General features: G+C 33.8%; 1 protein-coding gene across 3 annotated transcripts in view; it reads right to left on the bottom strand.

Annotated features, from left to right (window-relative positions):
* The window catches only part of EDIL3 (EGF like repeats and discoidin domains 3), a 428,938-nt gene that overhangs the window by 175,523 nt on the left and 239,692 nt on the right, over positions 1-13,723 (bottom strand). For all 3 annotated transcript variants that reach the window (XM_081232430.1, XM_081232432.1, XM_081232431.1), the window contains one exon: positions 13,135-13,248. In XM_081232430.1, the coding sequence (XP_081088556.1) occupies positions 13,135-13,248 (114 nt within the window). The remainder of the gene's footprint in view (positions 1-13,134; positions 13,249-13,723) is intronic.

The following is a 13,723-nucleotide window of genomic DNA, read 5'->3' on the forward strand; positions in this document are numbered from 1 at the left end:
TTTTCTACATCTTTATTTTTCTTCTCTCTCTCGCTCTTTATTTTCTCCCTACAATATACGAACTGCTTTCAATGTTCACTTATAAGAAAGCCAATTATGATATAAGGCTTTATTCTCTGGTTAATGAAATGCCTCTGGCTAAATTTTGGAGGCAATTGTTTTCAATGTTAATATTTTCAAACAAGAAATTAGCGTCTGGGTAAGTATCACAACATTAGTCTAATTTAGGATACAAAGGTTTGTGTATAATTTCCAAAATTGTATCATTACTTTATCAAGAACTTTGTGTTCTAACCCAGAATTGCTTTTGTAGTAGCTGTTAATTTTTGTTTTTCATAGCTTTATATTTTAGGTGCACAATAATCATTAGAAAAATAAACAGACACCAATTAAACATTCATGTGCACATAAACTTGGATTTCCCCAGTATATTTCTCTTTTCTCCCATATTCACTTTATTGTAGATCCATGTTTCTTTACCTGTGCCAACAGATTAAAAAGTAAATATGAAGAAAATAAATCTATTGACTATATTTACTCCACATACCTTACAATAATTTTAAAATTCAGTTTTAACTCCCATTTCTCATAAGCATGGCTATTTAATAACACTAATTATTAACTGAAACATGATTTTTACAGTATTTAACTGTTATCAATACTCTCTGGTTAGAGTAGAATACTAAAAGAAAAATTCATTTCAACCAGTAATAAAAACAGCCTGTAGACCATTTACTTGGCTTGCCAGCTCCTGGAACTTCAAAAACTGTATGTACTATTATATTCTTGGGAGTATAGAGGCTGCTACTAGAATATAAAACAGTCATTCCTTTTTACTTATATGCTGTTAAAAAGTGTAAGACCAAGCCCATAAAATTTTCCCATATTTTTCTTTTTTAAAATTCAGTTTAAATTTGGATTATATGTATCTAGTGGTGTGTTCATTATATTTAAATAAGTGATAATCTGCTTCCCATTTTTATGTTAATATAGATGAAGGCATCTCTCCTTTCTCTCTCTCTCTCTCTCTAACATTTTTTTTTTCTCTCTCAAGAAATCTTAGCTACTCAACTGCCTGGGTTTGTCAAATGTCTAATCTATCCATGCAGGGAATTGAGGTGTTACAGAGACTAGGAAAGGAAGTACATTGAAGAAACAATGTCTCCTCTTGGAAAACTTTAGATCTGAAATGGGATTTGACCAACTAGACACATGTTAGACACACTCTAGAAAGAATAAAGTAACAATAAATAAATGTTATAAGGGCAGTCTTTGGTAGTATACTCTAACTGGTGGATTTAAATGGACTCTATTTCAGAATGAAAAGAAATTAAAATGCTAATTTAATTTCCAAGTGTTCTTTTTTAGTCATATATGTAACTTTGTAATCAGAAAAACAAAATGTTTAAAAAAACATTAAAGGGGTGCTCTCTTCGGTAGCACACATACTAAAAAAAATTAAAGGGTCATTCAAAACAAGTGAAATGTAAACAGTTTTTCAAGTTAGACCATCAGAGATGTTATCACCTGTTGCTAAGTGCACAGAGATACTCACTAGAAACTACCTGATAGATAATTGTGTCTAGAAAAAGATAATCTATTTTCTAATTAAGGTAGAGGTGTGTGTGTGTGTGTGTGTGTGTGCATGTGTGAGAGAGAAATGTTGTGTAATGATCTTATTGGTTTTGAATTATTCTGAACACATCTCTGTATTTGGGAAGGGTAATCTCTGGGCAAATACACTGGCTTCTATAGATGTGGTCTGACGTAAATAATGGTAAAGTATTCATACAATGGGAAATACAAATGGACAGCATGAATTTATGCATCATTTTCTTTAGTATTAATCCATATTTTTATTTTATTGATTTAAAAATCATTACTTGCAGAGCTTAGCTTAGATATAAATGCTTGCTGGTAGTACATTTTTTGGAATGGTCATGCTACTTGAATTTCTGTTTTATTATTAATTTAATAGACGTTAGTGAGACAAAGATCCCATTATTGTGTACCATTTTCTTAAGTACCATTAACATATCAATGATTTTAAGATGCATCCCAAATTCAGAGATGTTAGTATAAAGGCATACATTTTAGAATTGTGGAAATGAGGAAGTGTATATGATGAATGTTTATTTTTTCTTTTAGGGGTGCATGTTTTAATTTTTTTGGACAATTCTTTATTCCCATATTACTGGTATTAGGCAATTAGGTAATTCTACAATTGATACGGTTAAACCAGAACTACAAAATTCTCTCTTCCAGGTCATACTAGAAACCAAAATCTGAGGGCTTATTATCAGACTGGGAAAATGAAAAAAAATTTTTTCTTTTATATTGGCTTATCCATTTCATTGCACAGAATTTTATATATTACTGTGTAATATTTTCAGGCAACAGTGCCATTATCCCCAGAATATAAAAAAAATTGTTTTACTTTTTATGACTAGACAAAACACCAGGACACAGTTAATACTTCTGTGAGGACTTTCGTAGTGTTCTGCATAATGAATGAACTCATTTAGGCTCCTATGATAAAATCCACCTGACTGCTCAAAAGGTTAAATGTGTATAAAAAGCTAGGAAGAAGAGTTAAGAGACACTAAATGAATTGTTTTCCCTTCTCAGATACAATTGTAAACTTATTGCATTTTTGTATTATAAGTAACCTTTTCATGTGCAATCCATAGCACTATTTATTATTCATTAAAAGAAGCTACCCCAGGTAAAAATACTGTTGTAATTGAGGAATATTCAATAAATTGAAATTCATTATTCATGCAAAGAAGGAAAGATAATTAAAAACAGGGAAAAGCAAAAATTCTATGAGAATCTATGTGACCTAGAAACAGGAATAAAGACATAACAAGAAAGCAAGACAGAGACCCAAGTAGTATATAAGCCTTCTTTATAGTTTTGGTTCACATGTAGTCTTGAAAATAGCCCTCTTAATGATATAAATTGAGTGGGTATATTTTTCCTATAATCAAATAAAAAACGCCAGAAAAAGTACATCAGAGCAATATTTCAAATGTCTTAATGTCAATGACCTTGTGTTATATATTTTGATAGTTGTCTCAGCATCTAGCGTCATACTATTTTCATAGTCCTGTTGCAAAAGATCTAGGTTGTTAGATGTCCAGTCATTTCCACCTTTTTATTCCAGTCCAGCCCTCACAGATCTGTGCAAACTTATCCTCCATAAAGAAAGAAGTCCAAGTAAGTGATAGAATCACATGAGTCTTGGAAGTATACACTGCTTAAAATAACTCTAGGTACCTGTAAACTATGAAATAAGAACTAAATTCGAAAATAGACTTAATTATGCATTTAGTGACAATACCCTGATGCTTTGAAACTGATGTGAACATCAACTAAAAATATAACTTAATAGATTGGTGCTTTTTTTTTTTTTCTCATGTGATGAGCAATCCACATTTACTTTGTACTTGATGCTGTGATTCTGGACCACTAGCAATTTTTGGTTAACTCATATACAAGTTGCATTCTTTTAAAGCAACTGTGTATATGTCACTGGCAACCCAAATAACTAAACTGATTATAGAATTTTACACAGATTATAATTGGTTTTGAGAAAATTAAAAAGGTCCTGGTAAAAGGCAGAATGTGCTCAACTTCAGACTGTAGCCCTTGGATGGAAGGGATATTATTTAGTTTATCTCTTTTCTCTCATCTTTTAAATATGGGTTAGTATCCATATCTAACTCAGAATACATCAATTCTCTATAGGGTTACACACTTTCTAAACCTGCACTGTTGGTGAGAAGCAGCCATGGGTTCAGTAAAAACTCAACCCTGCTATTAAAACACCTGTAAACACAGTGACAAAAATGTGGCTTCACAGTATCATTTTCTGCTATTTTGCTTATATTTTTTATACATGGAGCTAGAGAACAAAACTCAGAAGCAAGCTTAGAAATGGACATTCAATGAAAATGGATCATTAATAGCTTTTATTTCCAAAAGCTTCATCCATTTTATCCAGGAGGAAAAAATATCTTTTGAAACCAATAAGCCAATAACTCAGGATTCTGAACCTTTTTTGCACTACGGATATTTCTATCAGTTTTGTAAAGCCTAGAGGCCCTTCTCAGCATAATGCTTTTTAGTTCATAAAATGAAATAAACAGAAGTACAAAGTAATTACCAAAATATTTAAAAATGTGTGATACGATAATACGTGTGCTCATCTATTAACACATTAAATAACAGAGGTGGTGGCAGGACTACTATAATTTCTTACAGTGAAAATGGTAAATGGTATTTTCAGCTATGTACAAGTATAATGTGGTATGAAAATATCTGTGATTTCTATTAGTGACAAAGTCATTGGTATTGCTAATGCGATGATTCATTGTTGCCTACGTTTGTAATGGATAGAAATTCTAAGTTTCAGGGAGCCATTAGTAAAAATAAACATATGATTTTTGTTTTCTCATCAAAAAACACAGACACTCTGAATTCTATCCACCCCCGAAGATCCTTGGTCAAAAACTCTGCATTAAGCACTTAAGGGGGTGGGACTGAGAACATCCTTTATATTAATCTCCGTAGGAAAGTGCTCATGTTTTGTTATACTGAAAACTATCAACAGTGGTAGAATCCAGGAATAATTCTAATGGGAAAGGAAAAGGCATTATTAAATGACTGCTGAGTGGATATGAGACAACATTTATAAATGAAATAGTCATTTTATGGATACTCAAAAAGTTGTGCGTCTGCCTGAGTGTACCAAAAAAATATAAGGTGAATTTTATTTTGAACATACCACCACAAATATCCTCGGATTTCTTGGAGCTAAGAGGTGCGGTTTCAATTCTTCAGTGTTTTGTAGTTGGATAGCAGTGCTGAGTATTTATAGGCTCCCTTATTATAACTAGAGTTCTGTCCATTTTTCTTGTCAGAATAGTTTATTTTCTGTCCCTGCTCCTGTTTTCCTTGAATTTTATTATTGAATCTACTGACTTTGCTCTGACTCTACTTCTTTTTATAGAACCATATTCCTCAAGTTCAATTTATTTATTTATTTTTTTGCGGTATGCGGGCCTCTCACTGTTGTGGCCTCTCCCGTTGCGGAGCACAGGCTCTGGACGCGCAGGTTCAGCGGCCATGGCTCACGGGCCCAGCCGCTCCGCGGCATGTGGGATCTTCCCGGACTGGAGCACGAACCCGTGTCCCCTGCATCGGCAGGTGGACTCTCAACCGCTGCGCCACCAGGGAAGCCCTCAATTTATTTTTAAGTTGGATACTTTATGTGTCCATTCCCTTTAGAGCTCTAAAAAGAATGTGTATTAGTGACCAGATAAAGCTGGTCACTAAAATTATATTTTTAGGTCCTTGGCCACCTTAATGGATCTTTGAGTTTTAAGATATGCTCAAAGTCCAGGGCACTATAATCTGGGAGGAGCGGTCTGTGGCTATTATTTCTTCCTCAGCACCTGATTGATCTGGGAGAGCTGCAATCTGGCATTCTCTTTACCACCCACCACAATTATTTAAGGACTAATAATGATTTCAGGATCCAAATTAAAAAGTCTTTTCTTAGGTATCCACTTCCTTGACCAGCTCCTGTTCTGGAAACACTATTTGCTTTGCCCTCTCTAAGTCTTGATTCTCAATTTCTCTAATTACTTTTATTTTTTGTCCCTTTGCAGATAGAACTTCTTTATCTTAAATTCTAACTTTGGTAATCTTATATTCTTTGTTCTTTTTAATATCTCCGTTGGCACTAACATTCAATCTTACCACTTCACCATTCTCATCTGGTTCTTGAATCTGAGTCTTTGTTACCTATGCTTCCCTGAGTTATCACCCGCATTTTAATAACTAGCTGTCCTAGCTTACCAGGATGTGCCAGTTGCACCTATAATTCAATAGGCCTATGCAGGAAAGAAATCTATTGGGCCCTTCTCCTTCACGTGAAGAAGAATGCTTTGAAGATGAAACTCAAAACATGTACGAGGCTCTTTGTGTTACATGCTGCTGGAAGCTATCACTTCCAAGTCTACTTATGTAGCTGACAACTGCAGCCAGGGGCATGCTGGGATTGGTGTGCGCTCAACTCAGCTCCTTGGGTGCCAGCAAAATTTTACTGCTACTATTTGAAACCCTTGGGATTTCAGGAAATCCTGGAAAACTGTGCACATTTGGTAAAAGATCAGAAACCATCTATGTTCTTTTCTTTCTCCTTTTTGAGAAAAGCATTATTTATCTCTGCTGTTCAGTGACTCTGATAAAAGCAGAAATCACAGTGATTTGTGCTTGTAATTTCCCCATTATGAAACCACGATTTCAGCCTCACTTTGATATTCAGACCCAAAATTTCACCTAAGTACCCAAAAATGCCATGGCAACACATGTAAAGAATAATGACTAGCCCACAAATTACATTTTAACCATGTTTCAACTTTCAAGTCCTAGGATGACTTATTTTCTAGCAGTTTCCTTATAGAGAGATTTTTGGTATTCTATAGTGTAATATTTTATTTGAGTTCTACCTTTATTTTTTGTCAAGGGTGAGGATGGGGTGATGGTTGAAAAGATTGATATTTACAGTCTGCGAAAAATACAACATTTCTCAATCATACACTACCATTCTAAATGTTATGAAGATGAAATCAAGTTATACTGTTCCCAAATTCTCCTGATCTCTGCATACTTTATCTTATTTGGTTTCTGAGATAGGATATATTAAAATGAGTTTTAGCCTGGAGAATAAATGCAAAACTAAATTTTAATCCCTGGACATATTCAGGTTAGTGCATAATGGGAATGTTAACATAATTTGAAAAACAAGAAGGTCTTACTGAATGTTTCAGTAATTATTTGTAATCAAATACAAAATACAGTTAATAAGAATCTGATTCAATTTGTTAGATGTATTTAGTATGTCCTAGGGGGTCTATTTGAGCATTCTGCAGATATTTTTTCTGTCTTTCCTTTTAGATTATCACTTTAACGTAGAGCAGGTGAACTTTCAAAGTGTGATATGTCTGAACAAAACTGTTGGGCAACATTTGGAAAAATATACCCAGAGGCAACTGATTGAAGATGGAACTTCCGTGTAAGACAGAAAATCCAATCCGGTTTTGTCATTGAGTCAATTTTTTGTGTTTATTGTTGCAAAGACTTCCTCCTGCAGTAATGTTGGAATCACTTCTTTCCTTGAGGGCTACTGATATTCTTGCACAGTATTCTGGGTTTTTTGTACTTATTGTCATGTCTTTAAAAAGAATGTGAGAAATTAAGTTAAAATAATTATCTATACTCAAGTATTTATAGTTATGGTTATTTCCACTTATATCTCTATATATTTATGGGTAGGTTTTTAAATATTGTGTATATTGGATTAACATTATACAATTAATCTTGAATATAAAACTTTCATCAACCCATAGTCGATTTCTTTCTTTCTTTTTTTTATGTTCACAAAAGGTGACAGCCTGAGGTAAGCTGTCTTTCTCCTGTCCTATTGGAGTTCTGGATAAATTCCTATCCTATGTATTCAAGGAAAGTAATCTTACATTGATATTAGGCAATGCATTCAAAGACAAAAATTGTTGCAAATCACCATTTCAAAATTCTAAAACAGCGCAGTTATTTTTTATCTGGAAAAAAACTAGAATTAGCATTAATGATTATTTTTCTTTGTTGTTTTGATTTCTTGTTACACTTGTAAAAGTTAAAGTCTATTTTGGTGTTTTAAAAATCCCTTGTAGATACATAAAAAGATAGTTTATGAGATGGATTATTAATATATAAATATGCTTGCCATCAACTAGTCTTGACCCCATATTGTCAAAGCCTAAAAGGTAAGTGATCATTCTAAAAACCTCATCATATGATTATCATACAGCAATCAGACCTCATCCACTTAATATTAAGATTCTTAAGGACAAAGGGTCTGTTTATCCTTGAGCATATTGTCCTTCTTGTAAAATTTTCATCTCCATAGCCTGCCCTCTGTTTGGTACCTACTATATGTGCTTCTGGCCTCAGTTCAAATGTTACTTCCTTAAACTCCCCAAAACAGAACAGGCACCCCTGTCATGGCTCTCTCTTCTTTTCATTCATGGTACTTATCATGTTTTGTAATTAGACATTATGTAATTCCTGTTTTTCTCTCCCACTAATCTCTATACTCCATGAGAATAGGAACTGAATTTAACTGCCATTGTTGCCCCAGCTCTAAGGGGTGGCTAGTGTTGGATCCAATTTGGTGAATGAATTAATTCCTTAATACATGTTCTGAAAATTCTGTACATAGTTAAGAAAAACTCAATAAATATTTGTGGCTAGTTTATTTATTGAACACATAATTATATACATTCAGTATGTTTTAATACTGGACTTAACACAATTGTCTCATTAAATTTATGTGTCTTAATTCTAATCTTTACTTTCTCATAAACACCTTTTATTTTTAAAACTCTTTATTTTAATCAGAATCTCTTATATTTTGCTTTTGGATCTATGTCATAGCTGGATATAGCAGACTAGGAATTTAGTGTTAGATAGGAAAAAACTATAATCTCTGACCATCTATATTAGATAAGAAAATACTGAAATTATTTTTCCACTGTTAGTTCCTGTTCATCATTCACTAAAGTACTTGATCAAATAACAGTGACAGCTTACAGTAATTGTAAACATGAAAACATAAAGAAATGAACTTAGGTGTTTGAGGTTCAGAAGTATGTTATGATGTCATATTTTTCAAAAACTAAAGCAACTCCTATCTCCTATAATGGTTTTGGTTGAATTAACAATATTTGTTTATTAAAAATTATGTTAATGCCACTGGATTTCCTAAATTTATGTACTTGTAAAACATAGTATGCAAGGCATTAAAGCTGACTTCTACATATTTTGTTCTCAATACACACAGTCAGTTACTAAAGATAGGCAGTTGTTTAAAAATTTAAAATTTCACAAAATTATAAAAAAGAAAAAGGGGACTAAGCTAGATTTAACTTTTTAGAAAACTCAAAATCCTTGTGTCTACTTATTTATTTATGCAATTATTTGCTTTTTTACAAAATGTATTGACCTAGGTATTTTACTAAATGGTTGATATATAGGTTTCTCATTCCAGTTAATCATCATTGTCCTTTCAAGCTGTTTAAGAAAATGGCTATCTGAACACTTGAACTTATATCATTTAAAAGTGACAAAGGAATATAAATTAGAACTTAAATTAGAAGAGTATCTGTAACACTGTAATAGATACTATGGAAACATCTAAACGATTTTCATGTATCAATCAAAAGTAACTTCAATTAAAATAAAAAATAATCAAACTTAAATCCCCTGTAATGAAAAATGAAGAATAAAACTAAAAAATAACTGAGATTTCTCAGAGTCAATGATAAGTTGTATGAACCCTATATGGAAATCTAAACTGAAATTATATAAATCAGATGTATTATTGCCTTAACTCACCTGTAAATATTCATTAGGAAATAATTAGTGTGAAAATTACAGGCAGATCCTTTGCCAAGTATTAAAACATTTGTTGTTAACATCTGAAATAATTATATTGTTACTGAAAATGTTTAATAGGTGATTGATATGTGTAATAATTATTACCACATAGGCATTGTGTTATAATAGATAGGGTTACATATAAATTTATTCCTTACAAAGTAAAAGTACTTAATAGCTATATTAATTAAAGACATACATTATAAATAAAGAAGTCACATAATTAAAAAAATAATATTAAAGTAGCATCTCAGCATAAACATCTTACCTTTAATGGTTTAACTGAAAATGAATAAATATACTTAGGTTTTTAAAATGTAGAATATCATTAATATTAAAAATATTTCATTTAATTACACTGATAAAGGTAGTAATAATAAATTGATTAAAATTGAAGGTACAGTAAATATGAGAAAAATGCAGAGAAAAGGTTAAGATCTGAGAAAAACAAATCTTTTGATGATAAAGTAGACAGATATCAAGATCAGTCTGTCTGCACCCTGAAAAAAGCAACCTCCAAGATTACCATTTTTATATTTTCAAGGCTCATTAGTAGTAGTAGTTGGTCAGATCATAGCATTCATATGTCTGTTGATTATTTGAAATGAGTGAGAAATAAATAAGTGATCTCAGATAAACTATCAAGATGTCCGCATGTAGAAATGGCCTAAAATGAGAAACAGATCCCTGTCTACCTCTTTTATTTCAAATCCATTTGCATAACCCCATTGCAAAATATACTAAAACTTAATTAACCCATCAGTACAAATAAGAAAGAAGTGGTACAAGTGAGGCAAATATAAGTGCAGCAGCCCCAAATTAGGCTGACAGCTTGAATGTGAACACAAGGAAAACAACACTTCGGTATGGGTGTCCTCTAACCCCCCAGCAGTTAGTCTCCAACATTCTTCTTTCCCTCTCTCACATGAAATATCTGCTGAAACAAATGGCTTCTCTCCCATTATTGCAGGTGTAAGTTGACCTAGTGGACCCCTGTGGGAGAGCATACGAAGCCTGAAGAAAGTTCATCAATCTTACTTCAGAGTGGAAGTACGCAAATTGGTTATAATATATGTAATGTCAACTCCTAAGATCCTAAACTCAATCAGCTGGGAGCTAGCATTACTTGTAACCTGCAGGTGCTTCTATATGCCATGTAGTGAGTGCATGTTCTACGTTCTCAATGCATATCACTAAATCATCACTGTGGCAAGATGTACTTTCTTACTGTGGATTTTCTAAACATTCTAAAAAGCCACAAAAAATAAAGCAAAACCATAGCCTCAGAAACCTAGACAATAAGAACAATCAGAATCCTGAATTTATTATATACTCTTATAAATCAATGCAATAGAAACAAATACCCCAAGAGGAACATATTTTAGATTGTACCTTAGGTGACCTGTTCCAATATCTGTCAGGGCACAGAGATGAACAGAGGGAACAGTAGAATGTCAGAGCATATGATAGGTTAAGGGAGGCACCTCACTATCACATGCGTGTTCAGAGAGCAGTCTGGATTTACATATAAATATTTTACAAATATAAAACCAAGTCAGAGAAAAACAAAGAATTTCATTAAACGCAATAGGAAAGCCACTAGATACAAACTTATGGCCATTAAGTTCAAAGTCTATTTCAATACATCCTTCCTAACCTATCAGGTTTCTTTCTTTTCAAGGGTATTTTCGGATGTGGTGACCTCAGTAAAATCTCTGATGGAGGGATGAATAGGCTTTAGTCATTGGTTTCAATTTCTAGCTCACATCAAGGTCTCCTTCCATTTTCAATAGGTAGGAAACCAACTGGCTGTCTAGTTGATCCTTGGTCAGTACAAGGGGCAAAGGCTGACTAGGCAGCCATATTCAGGTCCCATGAACCAAAAGAAAAAAGATGCAAGAGCTGGGCCTGGGTGGGCCAAGGACCAGTTGAAACTGAATTTAAGTTAACTTAGTGGGCGGTCAGTTAAATGCTTTATAGGAAGGTTGCTAGGTTTGTTGACTGGGTGGCTATTGGTCAGCCAGTTGTATGATCAACCTGCTTACTCATACTGTCCTTTCCTTCCATTCATCCATGCCTGAAGCTTCCTTTATTAACTCATGCTCCATGTCCTTCTCCAATTATTTTTAAGCTTAGAAATATTTCCCCCCATCCAAGGTATTTCTTTGATATTCACAATTTCATTGTTATTATTATTATTATTATTTTTTTTTTTTTGCAGTACGTAGGCCTCTCACTGTTGTGGCCTCTCCCGTTGCGGAGCACAGGCTCCGGACGCAGAGGCTCAGCGGCCGTGGCTCACGGGCCCAGCCACTCCGCGGCATGTGGGATCTTCCCGGACCGGGGCACGAACCCGTGTCCCCTGCATCGGCAGGTGGACTCTCAACAACTGTGCCACCAGGGAAACCCTTCAATTTCATTCTTTTAATGAAGTTTTTCAGGACTAGGGTAATGAGAATCTCCAGATCATCATTTTGTTTATATACATAACCCAAATAAATTCTTCAATAACTTTCCTTGTTTTATTTTATAAATTACCATTGTCAAGGAGGAAGAAAGAGAGGGAAAGTGAGAAATAAAATTGTTACTCTGGCTAAAGAGAGAGAGAGTGAGTGAGTGTGTGTGTGTGTGTGTGTGTGTGTGTGTAAGAGACAGTGGAGGTGGAGGGTGCTTTCAAGTTTATTTTGTTCAGCTCTATCCAAAGAGATATCATTCTTGGTTTAGAGGAAAATACACTGAATTGGGATCACAAGACCTGATTCTAGATTCCTTCCAGTCCTGGTTCTGTCACTAACTGTGAGAACCCGGCAAACCACATAGCCTATGTGTCTCATTTCTATGTCTGAATTGTTATCTGCATTTGCCCTTTGAATTTGCATAATGTTATGATGCTCTAATAGCATTATATACATCAAAGTAGTAGCACTATGAAGTTTCTATAAGTGCCCAACAATTATTAAGCTACATGATTACTGTTCTTGTTAGCATGAATTTGTGCCCAATTCCAGTCTCCTCTCACTGACTATAATCCTGTTACTACCTCTCCCTAGGTTTTTTATTTGTTTTGGAGAAGGTGGGGTGCTTTGTGCTTGTTTGTAAACACTTCAGGCAAATTATTATCCTATAATTTGATCCACCATCTCAAGACCCTATTGTCTTAGGCTTTCAAGAAGACAAATAAATAGCATGTAAAACTCTTACTGATGTGTTGGCCAGTTCAACATGAACCCACATTAATCTCTACCTTTTATTTGTGACAAAGGTTATCTGATTAGAATGTGCTGAATTTACTGTTTAAAACAGAGTAACCACTCTGGGAGAAAATTAGGTCATATGCACAACTCAAAAGCCAAAATGTGATTCATGGGAGAGATGCACTTGGGTCTCTGAGGAACTGTTGACCTCCTTTGAGACCACAAGGCAACCAGTCCTATGCCTACTACCATGCTCCAAGTGAGACACATCCTGGAGGATAGATGCACATTAATAACATTAACGATAACAAATACGAAATGTGCCACTTCAATACATTATGAAATCTGGAAACAAATTATTATTGATTTTGGCCCAGATTCCATAATAAATGGAGGCTATGCAAATAAAGGTTTATATATATATATGAATACTTACTGTATTGACAATTTCTTCCCATGAATTCTCCTGGGCACTCACAGGAATAGTTAGCAACAAGGTCTGTGCATATTCCACCATTTTTGCAAGGCTCAGCTTCACATTCATTAATATCTGAGGAAAATAGAGAGAAGAGAATTATTGGTGAAAAAACGATCAGTTATTAGAAGGTTTTAGGCGTTTCAAATAAAACAAAGTCTAAATAATGCTGTGTGTGTGTATGTCTCTAGTCAATAATATAAATGGTGCCTACAATCGACAATTTATTAGCAATCAAATTAAATCCAGTTCAAATGGAATTGAGAATCCAAATCCAGCAGAACTAAACCACTCTCCTATCCTGAAAATAAATATGAATAGTTTGAGGAAATATTCAGCGTATCCTTAGAATTAAATCAAACAAATTAACCCTGATAGAGAAATGAATTGGTATCACAAGATCTAGAAACCTCCTCAGCAGCAACCACTGCCAATTAACACTGTCTCATTTCATCTTAATTCATTAAAATTCTAACTGACAGAGATGTTTTAGTTTCTAAATAGTTCGCCTTTGATGAATGTGATGAGAAGTAAATTGGAGTTAATAGCT

Source organism: Mesoplodon bidens (assembly GCF_964165515.1).
Source record: "Mesoplodon bidens genome assembly, chromosome: 4".
Taxonomy (NCBI): domain Eukaryota; kingdom Metazoa; phylum Chordata; class Mammalia; order Artiodactyla; family Ziphiidae; genus Mesoplodon; species Mesoplodon bidens.